This window comes from Diceros bicornis, chromosome 26 (genome assembly GCF_020826845.1).
Source record: "Diceros bicornis minor isolate mBicDic1 chromosome 26, mDicBic1.mat.cur, whole genome shotgun sequence".
Lineage (NCBI taxonomy): Eukaryota > Metazoa > Chordata > Mammalia > Perissodactyla > Rhinocerotidae > Diceros > Diceros bicornis.
In genome coordinates, this window is record NC_080765.1 from 17,186,888 (window position 1) to 17,200,808 (window position 13,921).

Below are 13,921 nucleotides of genomic sequence, written 5' to 3' on the forward strand. Positions count from 1 at the left end.
ACTCTCTGTCGAGTAGGTTGCTCATTTCTGTTTCACTTAGTTCCTTTTCTGGGGTTTTGTCCTGTTCCCTTACTTGGAATGTATTCCTTTGCCTTCTCATTTTGCCTCTTTCCCTGTGCTTGTGTCTATGTATTAGGTAGGTCAGCTACATCTCCTGCTCTTGGATAGGTGACATTATATAAGTGATGCCTTAGGAGGCCTGCAGTGTGCTTCCCTCAGTTCTCAATGTTCCAGGAGTGACCCCTATGTGGGCTACGTGTGTCCTTCTGTTGTGGCGTGTTTGCTCTCCCTGTAGGTGCCCAGGGAGTCAGAGTTATGCTCCTGGCCAGCTGTTGTGATGCTCAGCTGCTTGTAGTTGTTGTGGGCCCTTCAGTCTCTTTATTGGGTGTGGGAAGCCCCAGCACAGTTGGCTGCAAGTTCTAATACCACATTTGTGTTGCAGTATTTCTTTTAAGTGAGTAGGCCCCCAGCGTGGCAGGTTGTTAGGCTCAGGGGCTTACAGTTGCTATAGGCCTCCAGCCTTTAGGTCTCTTGTCTTCTCTCTGAGGATTGCAGCTGGGTGGGGCTGGCCTCAGGCACAGGAGCACCCAATTGTTTCAGGCTTTGGAAGGTGGGGCAAACCCCCATGTGGGTCTTTGAGAAGCACAAGTCTTCTGCAGCTGACAAGCCCTGCTGCCCACAGGTCCACACACACAGTGAACACAGCCCTGCCCCGTGTGTGCTCCCCGACCTCCTGAAGTGGACCCAGTTTCTCCATGGCGGGAGCCCCACACACTCCACCACCCCGCCACACTCTGCTCTCTTGTGCACACCCTGCCCCACTAAAGTGGGCCCAGTCACCAGGCTGCAGATAATCCAATCACCAATCTATGCAGGCCCACAAGTTGCCTGAGGGCTTGTTGTTGGGTGGGGCCAGTCCCTAGGGTGGGCTGCCTGCCCTGGCTGAGCTGGATTAAATCGGTGCTCTAGTGGTTGGGGCAGACCCTGGGCTAGCAGGCCTCAGGGAGAACTCCAATAGTGTCTGTGTCAGCACACCCACACCAGGCCATAACAATGGCCGCCACCAATGTCCCAGTCCCTGGAGAGGTCTCACCTCTCACTGGGATGCACTCAGAGCCTATCAGGTGAGTCTCTTTTCCCCAAAGGGCTGTGCACCTTTCTTTCTGGTGATTTTAGGTTGCTTTCTGAGACAGGTGAGTTTGCACGTGGGCCCTTTAAGAGCCGGTTTTAATTTCTTTGTGAACCAGCTTTTCTGGGGGTACTCCCCAATGTTTTAGTAGCAGGCAAAGTCAGATATTATGCCACTTGTCTCGATTGTGCAGGGTCCACAAAATGCCTACAGCGGAGTGCTCCCTGGCTCAGGGCCCCGCTTCTCCAGGGAGGGCTGTGTACCTTTGGGCTGCTCCTCGGCGGCCGTGATGCTGGCGGCTTGTGAAGGCAGCGTTTTTTTCTCTCCAGAAGGGAGTTTCTGCCTCTTCCACCTCAATTAGGATTGTCATTTCTTGCAGGAGTTCCTCTTATCCAGTTTTCAGTTCTCTCTCAGGCATAATTTTTCCATGAGTAGTTGTAAATTGGCTGTGTCCGCAGGAGGAGGTGAGTTCAGAGTCTGCTTACGCCGCCATCTTGTTACTTCCTCCTGTCATTAATTTTCAACGTAGAGATGGCTACTCATGTAATTTTTACATTTTGAAATTTATTCTGATATTCTTTGTGACCTACCGTCTATTGCCAAGTCAAACTGAAGTTTTTAACCTCTGTGTCCTTTTCTATTTTCTGTTTTCTTGTTCCCTGATTGGTAGGATGCTCAAGTCCCTACCTTCTGTTGATTTTCTTTATTACTTAAAATATTTTTTAGTTTATATATTGACATGTCAAGGTTTATAACTTTATCCTTTAGTATAAATTACAGGAGTATAAAAGGTAAAGATTATACCTTTTATACCTGTAAAATGACTGCCTTTGACATATGACTTCATCTGGCCATTTATAATATTTTGTCTTTTTTTCTCTCTCTTTTTTTTAAATTTAGGAGTCCTTTATAACTAACAAATAATAGGATAATTGTTTATCTTTTTTACCCAATACAGACTAGATGTCACCACTTTTTTTTTAAAATAGAAGCTTAATCCATGTGTATTACTATTATAACCAATATACTTAGTTATATGCTTTTGCTTTCTTGCTGTTTCCCTTATTTTCTTTCTGTTTCTCTATCGATTATGATTTTAATCCTTTTATATTTGATAGTGATTTGGAAGACAAGTATTTTTAATATCTAAATTTACTAATGGTTAACTTTCGGATTTTCAAATCCTTACTTAAACTTCTTTCTCTAACTGTTGAAGACAATAACAAGATAACTTCTGATTCTATGATTCCAGAGAAATTTTGCACAAATTCCTTGCCCTGCCCGAGTTTCCAGAATTTAATTTTTAGCTTTTGGCACAACTTGTTACTATACATTTAAAAGTACAATATATTATTCATTTCTTAAGAAAATGTTTTTTGTGGTCAACTTTGTAACTTTCTTTGTAGTAGTAATTTCCTCTTAGCTCATTTTGATGGGTCAAGTTTTTCATAAAGTTTTTTAGTTTTATTCTGTGTCTTTCATCAGAAATACCTTTTAAAGCCTAAAGGGGTAAAATAGTACAAATGCCACCTAAATCTATGAAACTTTCCCCATTTGGGGACAGTTTTATTTTGAAAAAACAAAACAACATTTTTACAAGATTAAATACTTGCTGCATTGGTGTTAGTGAAGGTGTAGTACAAAATTTCTTTCAATAAAAGAAGATTTTGTGCTTGTTGACACATTTTTAAAAGATTGTGTAGAGTTCGTTTAGATTCTTACAAGAAAACTTTGTAGTCTGAAATAGGATTTATGCTGCCTTGAGGGACCAAAACTGTGGTAGGAGATTACTTTTGGATGCTCTTCTGCATTGCGCTGCATAATTCTTATCATTCCTCTCGAGGTTCAGGCATAGATATCTATCCCACATACTTTATCCTTCTATGAATTTTGTTTGAAGGGTTAATGACACCTGCTGAGCATCTAGCATCTTGTCAGAACTCTCCATACTCAAGCTGAAAAGAATGGCACAGCCTGGCTCACAGATCTTGGCAGATGTGCACAGAATTGCTCTACCTGTACTCAGTCCAGGGTGATAGGACTTTACTATATTTTTATTAGCAGCGTGACAAAACCATGGATTGTTGTTTTCCTAATTAGCCGTTAATAACAGTTAACTCTGTAATGAGATCACAGTTTCAGAGTTTAGAGAATATATTGTTGACAATGAAATCTAATGAAAAATGACTGACTTCTTATGTTTTATAAAAGACGTTAATCTTATTGATAGAATTACTGCTGCTTATGCCATTTACTAGCTTCCTTTTATTTTGTCTTTTTTGTTCTAATTCTGATGTGTAAACTATATAATATTCTAATGGGAAGAAACTTCTGCAACTAGAGAGTGCATTACAGTAATTTTTAAATAAATGAGGTCCTGAATTATCTAAAGGCTGATAGTAAAAAATCTGATTGCATCAGTTACAGCAAAGCTTTCTTATAGCAGAGCCGCAGTGGATGCTAGGAGAAATCAATGCAAGTAGATCCATTTATCTTAGGTCTTTAAATGTTTAAGCCAGCACCTGGCCTTTGTAATGCCTATTGGTTGTAGGTAATAGCTGGGAATTTCAGATGAAGGATTATAACTTCTGAGTTAGTTATGCTACCCAAAATGATCCATTGGACATGGCTGAAAATGCCAGTTTTAAATGTATTCATGGGATTAGGAATGAATACTTCTTTGCCTGAAATCTTGTGGTTTAGCTTTAGTACTTACTGTAGTCAGTCCATTTCTTTGAAATATTGAGCCGTCTGACAGCTTAAAATCCTAAGTTTCCTTTAAACTTGAGCCTGGCTCTGGAGGAGAAAGGGGTAGTGTGGGGGTGGATTTTATGTAAGGCTCTCTGAAGAGAAGTCGCTGAAGTGCTTTTGCTGGCAGGGCACAGGGAAGGCTAGCAAGCTGCTTCCTCTCGGTCTTTCTTGGGTTTTGCCCTTAGCCTAGATCAACATTCAGTCAGATAATTTACGTCAGGGCCACTGGCGTCTCTTGTTGGGCCTTGTTGAAGTCATCATCTTCCTTCCATGAAGAAACATGGAAAAGACCCAATGTAAAGTCCAGATTTTGTTAAGGCATTTGGATGTTAGGAAAAGTCTTCACACTTTTATGCCCTTAATTCCCTGCTGGATGTTTATTTCTCACCTAAGTTGAGGGACTGAGTTTTTATAAACATCTCTTGATCAAATATTACATAATAAGATTTCTTTCTTTGTGAATGCAGTCAAGTACCACAAATATATCTATAGAGAATACTAATATACTGCAGAATCATTATTTCCAAGTGTAAATATCTAAATGGGCATTAAGAATTAAAATGAAGAGAAGAGTAGGCAGTAGAGACATGAGTTTAGTCCTAGATCTCATGCCTATGCCTAATTCTGAGCACATTATTTGCGCTGTTTGTTTCTTCATCCATACATTGGCGTTAGCTTTATCTACCTTGACTTAATTCAGAGATCCAGTGGCATAAGAGTTCTGACATTGCTTATGAGTTAGAGGGCCCACTCCATGTGCAGGTTTTATCATCAATACAAATATATTTAACAGGAGACTATTTTAAACTAGTAAATATATTGTAATTATCAAGGGCATTTAATGAAGAATGATATGCTAGCTAAACTTTGAAAGCGTATGTTAAAAAATAAATATAGAAATAAAGATCTCTTCAAAGACCATAGTGGAGGAGATAATATCTGAGCTTTAAGAAAATCTTGTCCTGAGAAGTACAGAGAAGGTAAGGGTGAGCATTCCAGACAGAGGAAACGTAGTATGAAAAAGTGTAGAGTGGGAATGGACATGACATGTTCAGGAAACTGAGAGAAGGTGATGTTCATTTTAGATTAAATCCTCCTTTATTTTAGTATAAAAATTAAAGCTTGACGAGAGTGACAATATTCTGAACTTTTATTTCATAGTAATAAGAAAAGGCTCATATGGCCTGTATCTGAATTAATTTAGAATTAGCAGGTTTAGCAGTATCTTAGGAGGAAACTAAATACTTAAGGGCTCAGGAGGATACAAAGTAAAATTAGCGTCATTTTTCTGGGTTCCATAAGAGAAGACTTCCTGGAGAAAGGAATTTTAGCAGAAAGTGATAAAACTGGATTTGTGGAAAGATTGAAAGCAAAAAAGAATGCTCTATATAGTGGGGATTTAGGGATAGCTGATGAGATGGTATGACCAAAAGTGGGATCTGAACTGTAGTCTTTAAAGAGGCACATTCAAGGTACGGGGAATGGTGATTCAGATTCATTCTCCATTCATCCTGGTTCATCTTCCCTCTTGGCCCCAGAACCACATGAAAACCTGCAGGCAAAAGTTTTACTACCTGTTATCTTTTCTGTTCTCTGAAGTTCCCTCCTGCTCAGAAATATGGGCTTGTGGTTTATGTGAGACTTTCCATGTTCTGATCCATGCACCTCTCTCTAATGTTTTTTCTTATTTCCTCCAAAAGGAACTCCCTGTTTCATATAAGACTCCTGGTCATTTCCTAGCATGTTGCTTTCTGCCTTTCTTCCCCTCAGGAGTGTCTTCCGATCTTCTCCTAGCCATATGAACTCAATCTGCTTTGAAAATCCAAGGCTTCAGAAATCACCTTTCCTGTGAACGTCCCTGGATGCTTTTTAGCGTGTATTGCCTTGTGTTGTTATATTTGCTTGTCTTGCACTCTCTTTCTCTTGCTGGATTGAGAACATTGTAAAGGGGCTATGTCCTGTAACATGCATTGAATTGCTGGGAGTCTCTGCAGATGTGGTTGGTGTCGACATCATAAACTTATGGTCCATAGGTATGTGACTCATAGTCTTACATGGCCTGATGGTTTGCAATTCTGTGTTTATTCATTTTTAATGGAAGATCAGAGCTAGGTAAATGTGTAGAACATCCTGAACATGAAATCAGAGTTGGGTAAATTTATAGAAACTGCTAAGGTGTAAGCTTCATAAGATCAGACTTTTTTTGCTTCGCACCATATTTCCAACTCTTACTACCAGGCCCAAATGTAGCACTTAATGCATATTTGTGGAATGAGTGCTGGCTTAATTTACTTAAGCTGTAGGTCTTAATCTAGTACTTTTAAATATCTGGCAGGAGATCTCCAGAATGTTGTCTCAAAAAACAGGATCACTAAGTGATTTCCCACTGGTTAAAGGATAATATACAGCATCTCATCATTTTCTCCTAGGAGAAGAAAACTTTGTTTTTTATTCTATTTTGTTGTTTCTTTTTTTCAGAAGAGGACAGAAGTAGTAAGGTGGGAAATCATAGTTGGTATAATCTGGCTTTAGCTTATTCAGTGTTTTTGGTCTTTTTATTATTGACAAAAAAATCACAATGGAACAGAGGAATAATTTGAGGGAAGATTGCTTTCCAAGATTCATGGACCTTTGCTAGACTTTTCAAGTGTTTATTTAAGGCTTGCTCATTCTTTTATCTACGTTGACATTTTCATGTTTCTTTCAGTGGCAGCTTGCCTGGCACTGTTCAGGAACTGAGAAGAATGTTAAAGATCAGACTCTTAAATAGTCCACTTCTGACAAGGCTTAAAGAACAGGGGCGAAGAAACAGTTGTGTGAGGAGACCACTGACTCTTTTCGTTTTTCTCCTTTGCCTTTAGCTCAAGCCAGGGCAGAACAGCTGCAGGGACAGTGACAGTGACAGCGCCAGTGGAGAATCCAAGGGCTTCCGCAGGAGCAGCTCTCGGGAAAGGCTCAGCGATGTAAGTTTAAAAAAAAAAGAAAAATCCAACAAAACCACCAGACCACACATCTCTTGGGGCAAGTCTCAATTCCCCAGCACTCCCATCCCTTCACATCACTTCGTACATCCAGGCATTGCAGTTCACCCTTTCTTGGCATATACTTGTTTGAGCCTTGCATTGTTGTGTTCTGTTTTCTAGTTTGATCTAAAATGTGTTTTCACAAATTATAAGGTAGGTAGCTGTATTTGTCACCTTAGAAACAACAGATTACAAAGGGAAGTGAGAATACTTTTAATATTACTGTTAACAATTAAAAGAAATAGGCACTGCTACAACTGGGAGATGACAACATTTTAACAATGAACTTTTTGTTATTTCTTCACCTATGAGATTGGTAAGAAGCCCTTTGTGCCATTTTATTCCTGTTGGAAGAGATGACTAACCAGTTACTTACTTGGCAAGAGAAGGAATTGAATTTCCTGATTGACTTCTGAGAGAGAAGCCCTTGTGAGAATACACCATACCTCTTGTGGGGACTGTCAGCCCTCCAGACTTGGCTCTAACTGCTCTCTAGCCTCGTATCCGCCAACAGGCCAGATCCCCCGTTGCCGCTTTGGAGAACCACTTGGCCCTCTTTGGATGTTCCTGCCTTCTTCCCTAATGTGTCATGTAACAGGATTCTTGACCCATCTTTGAGCCTGGCAGCAACACGTGGAAACTTTCTTGTAAAATAGACCAAGTAGGGAGAAATGTATATTATCGATACCAACAAAGGAACATTAACAGATTAAGTGAGACAATACTTTTAAGAAAGAGACCGTAATTCAGTCTCTGAGTTTCAAGACGACGAAGCAGAGTTAGGGTGTATAGTAAGTTGCAAAAACCGTCCCCTCTCGTCTTTCTCTTTGTTTATACTCTAAAGCAGTTGTCTTCATTATGGTGTACAAGATGATCCAGTGTGTTACAGGAAGAAAATATCAGGATTTAATTTTTTTTGTCTAAAAAAAGAGACATTAAACTTTACTAATATTCAATTTAATAAGCAGGGAGTAGTTCATGTATGTAATTTATAAACACACGTATCTTAGGAGTGTGCTCAAAAGCTTTTTTCTAAGAGGTGTCCATAAGCATAAAAGAATGGAGACCACTGCAGCATATTGAGTCATTCCTTACAATCTCCCATCTGTTTCTCCATCAGCAAAGGTGGACAACCCCAAGACACGGCACCTTCCTCCATCTCTCAGGAAAGTTTGTAGGATTTAGGGTCAGATTTGACGTATGGAACATTGAGTATATGAATTGAGTGGAATAAACAAAGTTAATTATTTCTATAGTGCTCTTAATCTCTTAGTTACAGATAATCTCCTTCCCTTCTTCAGTATAATATCAATTATGTAAAGACTACTAACTCAGTCTTTTGCTGTGAGTATGAGTATGTCTGTGTATAAGAATATTTCTTTGTGTGTTTATGTTTCATTAATTTTGTGATGGAGCTATAAATTATAATAATAAAACCATAACAATATTTCTTACCTAAGTTATTAACAATAATACTTAATACTTAAGTAGCTGTTCTTCTGAGATTTTGTTTTGCTTTTGGTACAAGATCTTATTGACCCTGGAAATTACTCTAGGATTAGTTAATCGTAATTTTATTATAGAGTGGAGAAATGAAAGCCACGTTAGGTCAGAGGACAAGAACACAGTATTGTAGTCATTGAGATCTTTTGACTGGTTGTCCTGACCTCGCTTTTCATTAGATCAAAAAAAATTGGCAAAAGATATCCAGTGTTCCTGGATAGGAAGATTTAATATTGTTAAGATGTCAATACTGTCCAAAGCAATTTTCAGATTCAGTGCAATTCCTATGAAAATTCCGACAGTCTTTTTTGCAGAAATGGAAAAGCAGATACTCAGATTCACATGGAATGGCGTGAGGCCTCCACTAGAAAACACAATATTGAAAAAGAAGAGCAAAGTTGGGAGACTCACACTTCCCAATTTCAAAACTTACTACAAAGCTACAGTGATCAAAAAAGTATGGTACTGGCATCAGGATAGCCGTATAGACCAATGGAATAGAATTGCAAGTCCAGAAATAAACCCATACATCTATGGCGAACTGATTTTTAACATGAGTGCCAAGTCCATTCAAGTGGTAAAGAATTTTCTCTTCATCAGATGGTGCTGGACAACTGGATTTCTCCATGCAAAAGAATGAATTTGGACCCATGTATCACACCATGTACAAAAATTAAGTTGAAACAAATCAATGACCTAAATATAAGAGTTAAAACCATGGAACTCTTAGAAGACAACATACGAGTATATCTTCATGACCTTAAATTTGGCAGTGGATTCCTAGATATGATACCAAAATCACAAAAAACAAAGAAGAAAATAGATAGGGGCTGGCCCAATGGCCTAGTGGTTAAGTTTGCTCATTCCGCTTCACTGGCCCAGATTTTACAGGTTCAAATCCTGGGTGTGGACCAACGCACTGCCTGTCATGCTATGCTGTGGCGGCATCCCATATAAAGTAGAGGAAGATGGACACGGATGTTAGCCCAGGGCCAATCTTCCTCAGCAAAAAGAGGAGGATTGGCAACAGATATTAGCTCAGGGCTAATCTTCCTCACACAAAAAAAGAGACAAGTTGGACTTCATCAAAATTAAAAACTTGTGCTTGAAAGGACATTATCAAGAAAGTGAAAGAAAACCTACAGATTGGGAGAAAATATGTGCAAATCGTGTAACTGATAAGTGTTTAATATCCAGAATGTATAAAGAACTCCTACAACTCAACAACAAAGACAGACAACCCAATTCAAAAATGGACAAAGGACTTGAATAGCCATTTGTGCAAAGAAGATATACAAATGGTCTGTAAGCATATGAAAGATGCTCATCATCATTAGTCATTAGGGAAATGCAAATCAAAACCATAATGAGATATCACTTCACATCTGCTAGGATAGTTATAATAAGAATAAAAAGATAAATAACAAGTATTGACAAAGATATGGAGAAATTGGAACCCTCATGCATGCTGGTAGGAATGTAAAATGGTGTGGCCACTGTGGAAAATAGCTTGGAAGTTCTTCAAAAAGCTAAATATAGAATTACTACATGTCCCACCAATTCCACTTTAAGGTATATACCCAAACAAATTAAAAACAGGTACTCAGATACTCATATACCAATGTTCATAGCAGCATTATTTACAGTAACCAAAAGGTGGAAACAACCTAACTGTCCAACAACAGATGAAGGGATAAACAAAAAGTGGCATATATGGACAATGGAATATTATTCAGCCATAGAAAGGAATGAAGTTTTCTTAGATGTTACAACATGGATGAACCTTGAAAATATTATGTTAAGTGCAAGAAGCCCAAGGTAAAAAGACAAATATTGTATGATTCCACTTATATGAGGTATCTAGAATATGCAAATTCCTAGAGACAGAAATTAGAGCAGGAGTTTTTAGGAACTAGTGGTATGGGTGGGAAGTTATGGCTTAATGAATACAGAGTTTCTGTTTGGGGTAATGAAATAGTTTTGCATAACATTGTGAATGTAATTAATACTACTGAATTGTATACTTAAAAATGGTTAAAATGTCAAACTTTGTCTTATATATATATTTTTTATCACAATAAAAATAATGTAAAAAAATTAGGGCTGTAACAGTCCTGCCAATCTTATGGCAAGCCAGTCTATGAAATACTTTTGAGTTTATGTTGCCTTTTAATTATTAAAATTCATATTTTTTGCAACAACATTATTAAAAGATGAAGGAAAAAGTAGAAATGACAAAAAAAGAAAAGAAAAAGAGGAAGTAGTTGGCATTTAGTGAGATGTTCCAAAACCTCCAGCCACTTATTTCCTTGACATGAGCAGTTCTGAGGTTGCAGAGTCTTACCTCAAACCTATTACAGTCTAAAGTCTGCTGAGATGAAAGCCTTTGACAAGTCCAGCCACAGAATGATTCTTTTGGATACCAGAGTAACACCTACCCACACAATATTTTAAAGAATGAAGATGCCCCCATTTTTTTCTTAAAAGGGCATTAGTAACTAATTACTTTAATGACTGTCAGAGAACGAGGAGATGGGAGTCAAAGACCGCTACTGGTTTGTTTTTTAAAATATTTCACGTCTGTCCTTACCATGCTTGTACTTTCATTTACTTTCTTGATCATATGGAAAATAATTATAACTGTTTTAATGCCCTTATCTATTAATTGTGTCATCTGTGTCATTTCTGAGTCTGTTTGTATTGGCTGTGTTGCCTCCTCACTATGGATTGTATTTTCCAGCTTCTTTGCATGCCTGACAATTTTTTGTTTTGGATGCCAAACGTGAACTTTTCTTTTCTGGGTGCTGGATATTTCTGGTTTCTATAAATATTCTTGAGCTTTATTCTAGGATACAATTACGTCACTTGAAAATAGTTTGATTTTTCTGAGGTTTGCTTTCACACTTTCCTGAGTGGAACCACAACAGCCTTTAGTCTAAAGCTAATTTTCCCCCAGTACTGAGTACTCTGCCTAATTCCTGATGTATTACAAGGTTTTTCCACTGTGGCTGGTGGGAACCGCAGCTGTTCTCTGCCCTGTGTGAGTTCTGGGAATTGTTCTCCCTGCCCCTTACCAGTGCTTCTTTCCCTTACCTCAACAGATGTGCTGATGTGGACTCAGGTGAAGACTAAAGGGGAACCTTATTCAGGTTTCATGATTCTCTCTTTGTGAAGCTCTCTTCTCTCCCATCCTCTGCTTTGCAAATTTCGGCTGCCTTGGCTTCCCCTGATTATCAGTTCTTCTTTTCAAGTCAGGGATACTTCCACCTGAGTCATCTCCCACCCTACCGTGGCATGAAACCTCTCTCCAGGCAGTAAGCTGGGGCAATTGTAAGGATCATCCTATTTGCTTCCCTTCTCTCTAAGATCACTGTCCTGCACTGCCTACCGCCCAATTTCTAAAACCCCTTTCTTTTACACATTTTGTCTGATTCTTTAGTAGCTTAAGCTACTAAATATGGGAGAATATATCCAGTCCTTGTTAGTCCATCATACCCACTACTGGTTTTTCAACTGATATGAATTCCTGTAAGTCTTCTGCTCACTTTTAGTGGTATTTTTAGAAGCGTTGGCAGGTGAGACTTACTCTCAAGTGCAGCTTATCAAAATACTCTATTATTTCAGCTTTGTTTTTTTGAATTGGAAAAGCAAAAAGAGTAAGAAATAAAGAATTCCACTGTAGCTGGAGGATTTGACTCATGGGTAAAGCTTAAAAACCAAATGTGCTTGGCTTTTCTAAATTACGTATTTCCAAACCATATTGCCAGGAGGGAATAATTGCCTACAAAGACTTCCAGTTTGTCCACATCAAGGAGACACTGTAACTTGTTTAGTCACTAAGGAAAAAGTTAAGGAAAATAACAATATATAAATATTCATGATGAGTTTTTCAAGGGGGAAAATTATTGCTTCTGACTTATACAGAATTTTGTGACTGAGGAAGTTGTCAAAACTTAGTGGCTAAACTTACTTATAAACTTTGTAAATAAAACAAAGCCTCAAATTATGAAGTGGTTCTGGGCATTCATTACAAACACACCAAATTTTAATAGCAGTTTGTTTATTATCTGTGTGACGTTGAGCAATGAACGTGATCTTTCTAAGCCTTGTTTTCTTTCCGTGAAATGGGGATAGGGCTGGCCCCGTGTCTTAGAGGTTAAGTGCGCGCGCTCCGCTGCTGGCGGCCCGGGTTTGGATCCCGGGCGTGCACCGACGCACCGCTTCTCTGGCCATGCTGAGGCCGCGTCCCACATACAGCAACTAGAAGGATGTGCAGCTGTGACATACAACTATCTACTGGGGCTTTGGGGGGGAAAATAAATAAATAAAAAAGAAATGGGGATAATTTCAACTACCTTGTAGGTCTCCTTTAAAGATGACATTTGAATCATGTAGCACAGTTCTGGCAGATCCTTTGTGTTCAACAATATTTCCTTTTTGTATCAGATTTAGAACTTCCCTTACGAGCCTTCTCTACTCTTTTTAATTTGAATTCCCTTGTAACTGTCAACTTGGTAAGACCTGCTTATCTCAATCATGACAAGCACCACTCTTCCCCCCAAATAAAATCCTCATTATCCTACATCTCCTTACCTATTTTTCTCAACCCCAACTGTCCCTCTTATCTCCCTGTCCCAGTATTGGATCCCAGAGTTAGTATCCTCAAAGTCAAGCTCTGTTCCTTCCTCTGTCTTCCTTCTCCTGTCGACTTAGTCACTCTCCTCTATCTGCTGACTTTATTTCTGAAGAGTTGTTTGGGTACGATTATCCTCTCCTTGGCACTACGGATGCTTCAGCTGCCCTCACCATTTCTTACACACACGATTTCTGTAGCTTCTCAATGATTTCGTCTGCCCTGCCTCTATTTCCTTTGCACTATGCTCTACAATGCTTCCGCAGTTGTTTTTCTAAGAGTCAGAGCTGACAATTAAACTGTCGTAAGATATTTTGAACGAAGTCCACACTCCTGAGGATTATTTGCAGAGCCCTCCACAAGGAAGTATGAAGCTACTTCTTCATCCTCCCTCTCTCCCTCTAATTCCCCATCTTTGTGCCTTATACTTAGTCCCTCTGAACAACTGCTTTTTTCTTAAATAATATGCACTTTCAAATATTCCTCCCTTTCTTTCTTCTTTTGTTTCCCTCTGTTTTTTCTTTTTCTTTTCTTCTGCCAGCTCCAATGTCACTTCCTCTAGCAAACTCTTCCCAACCCCTGTGGAAGTAAACTCCTTTAGTGCTTTATTCAAATGAGTATATGGATCTGACTCTAGTTTCTCTCTGGAAGAAATCTGAGTTAAGTTTTTAGTTTTGAGAAGGCAGAAAAATATTTAATACTTTTTAAGTGTTCAAGACTTTGAAGGAGGGCCGGCGCCGTGGCTTAGTGGTTAAGTGCACACGCTCCGCTGCTGGTGGCCCGTGTTCGGATCCCGGGCGCGCACCGACGCACCGCTTCTCCAGTCATGCTGAGGCCGCGTCCCACATACAGCAACTAGAAGGATGTGCAGCTATGACATAC

The 13,921-nt window shown here is 39.1% G+C and overlaps 1 protein-coding gene across 6 annotated transcripts in view; it reads left to right on the forward strand.

Moving 5' to 3' along the window:
• The window catches only part of AUTS2 (activator of transcription and developmental regulator AUTS2), a 1,110,481-nt gene that overhangs the window by 485,330 nt on the left and 611,230 nt on the right, over positions 1 to 13,921 (forward strand). For all 6 annotated transcript variants that reach the window (XM_058569470.1, XM_058569469.1, XM_058569471.1 and 3 more), the window contains exon 3: positions 6,742 to 6,843. In XM_058569470.1, the coding sequence (XP_058425453.1) occupies positions 6,742 to 6,843 (102 nt within the window). The remainder of the gene's footprint in view (positions 1 to 6,741; positions 6,844 to 13,921) is intronic.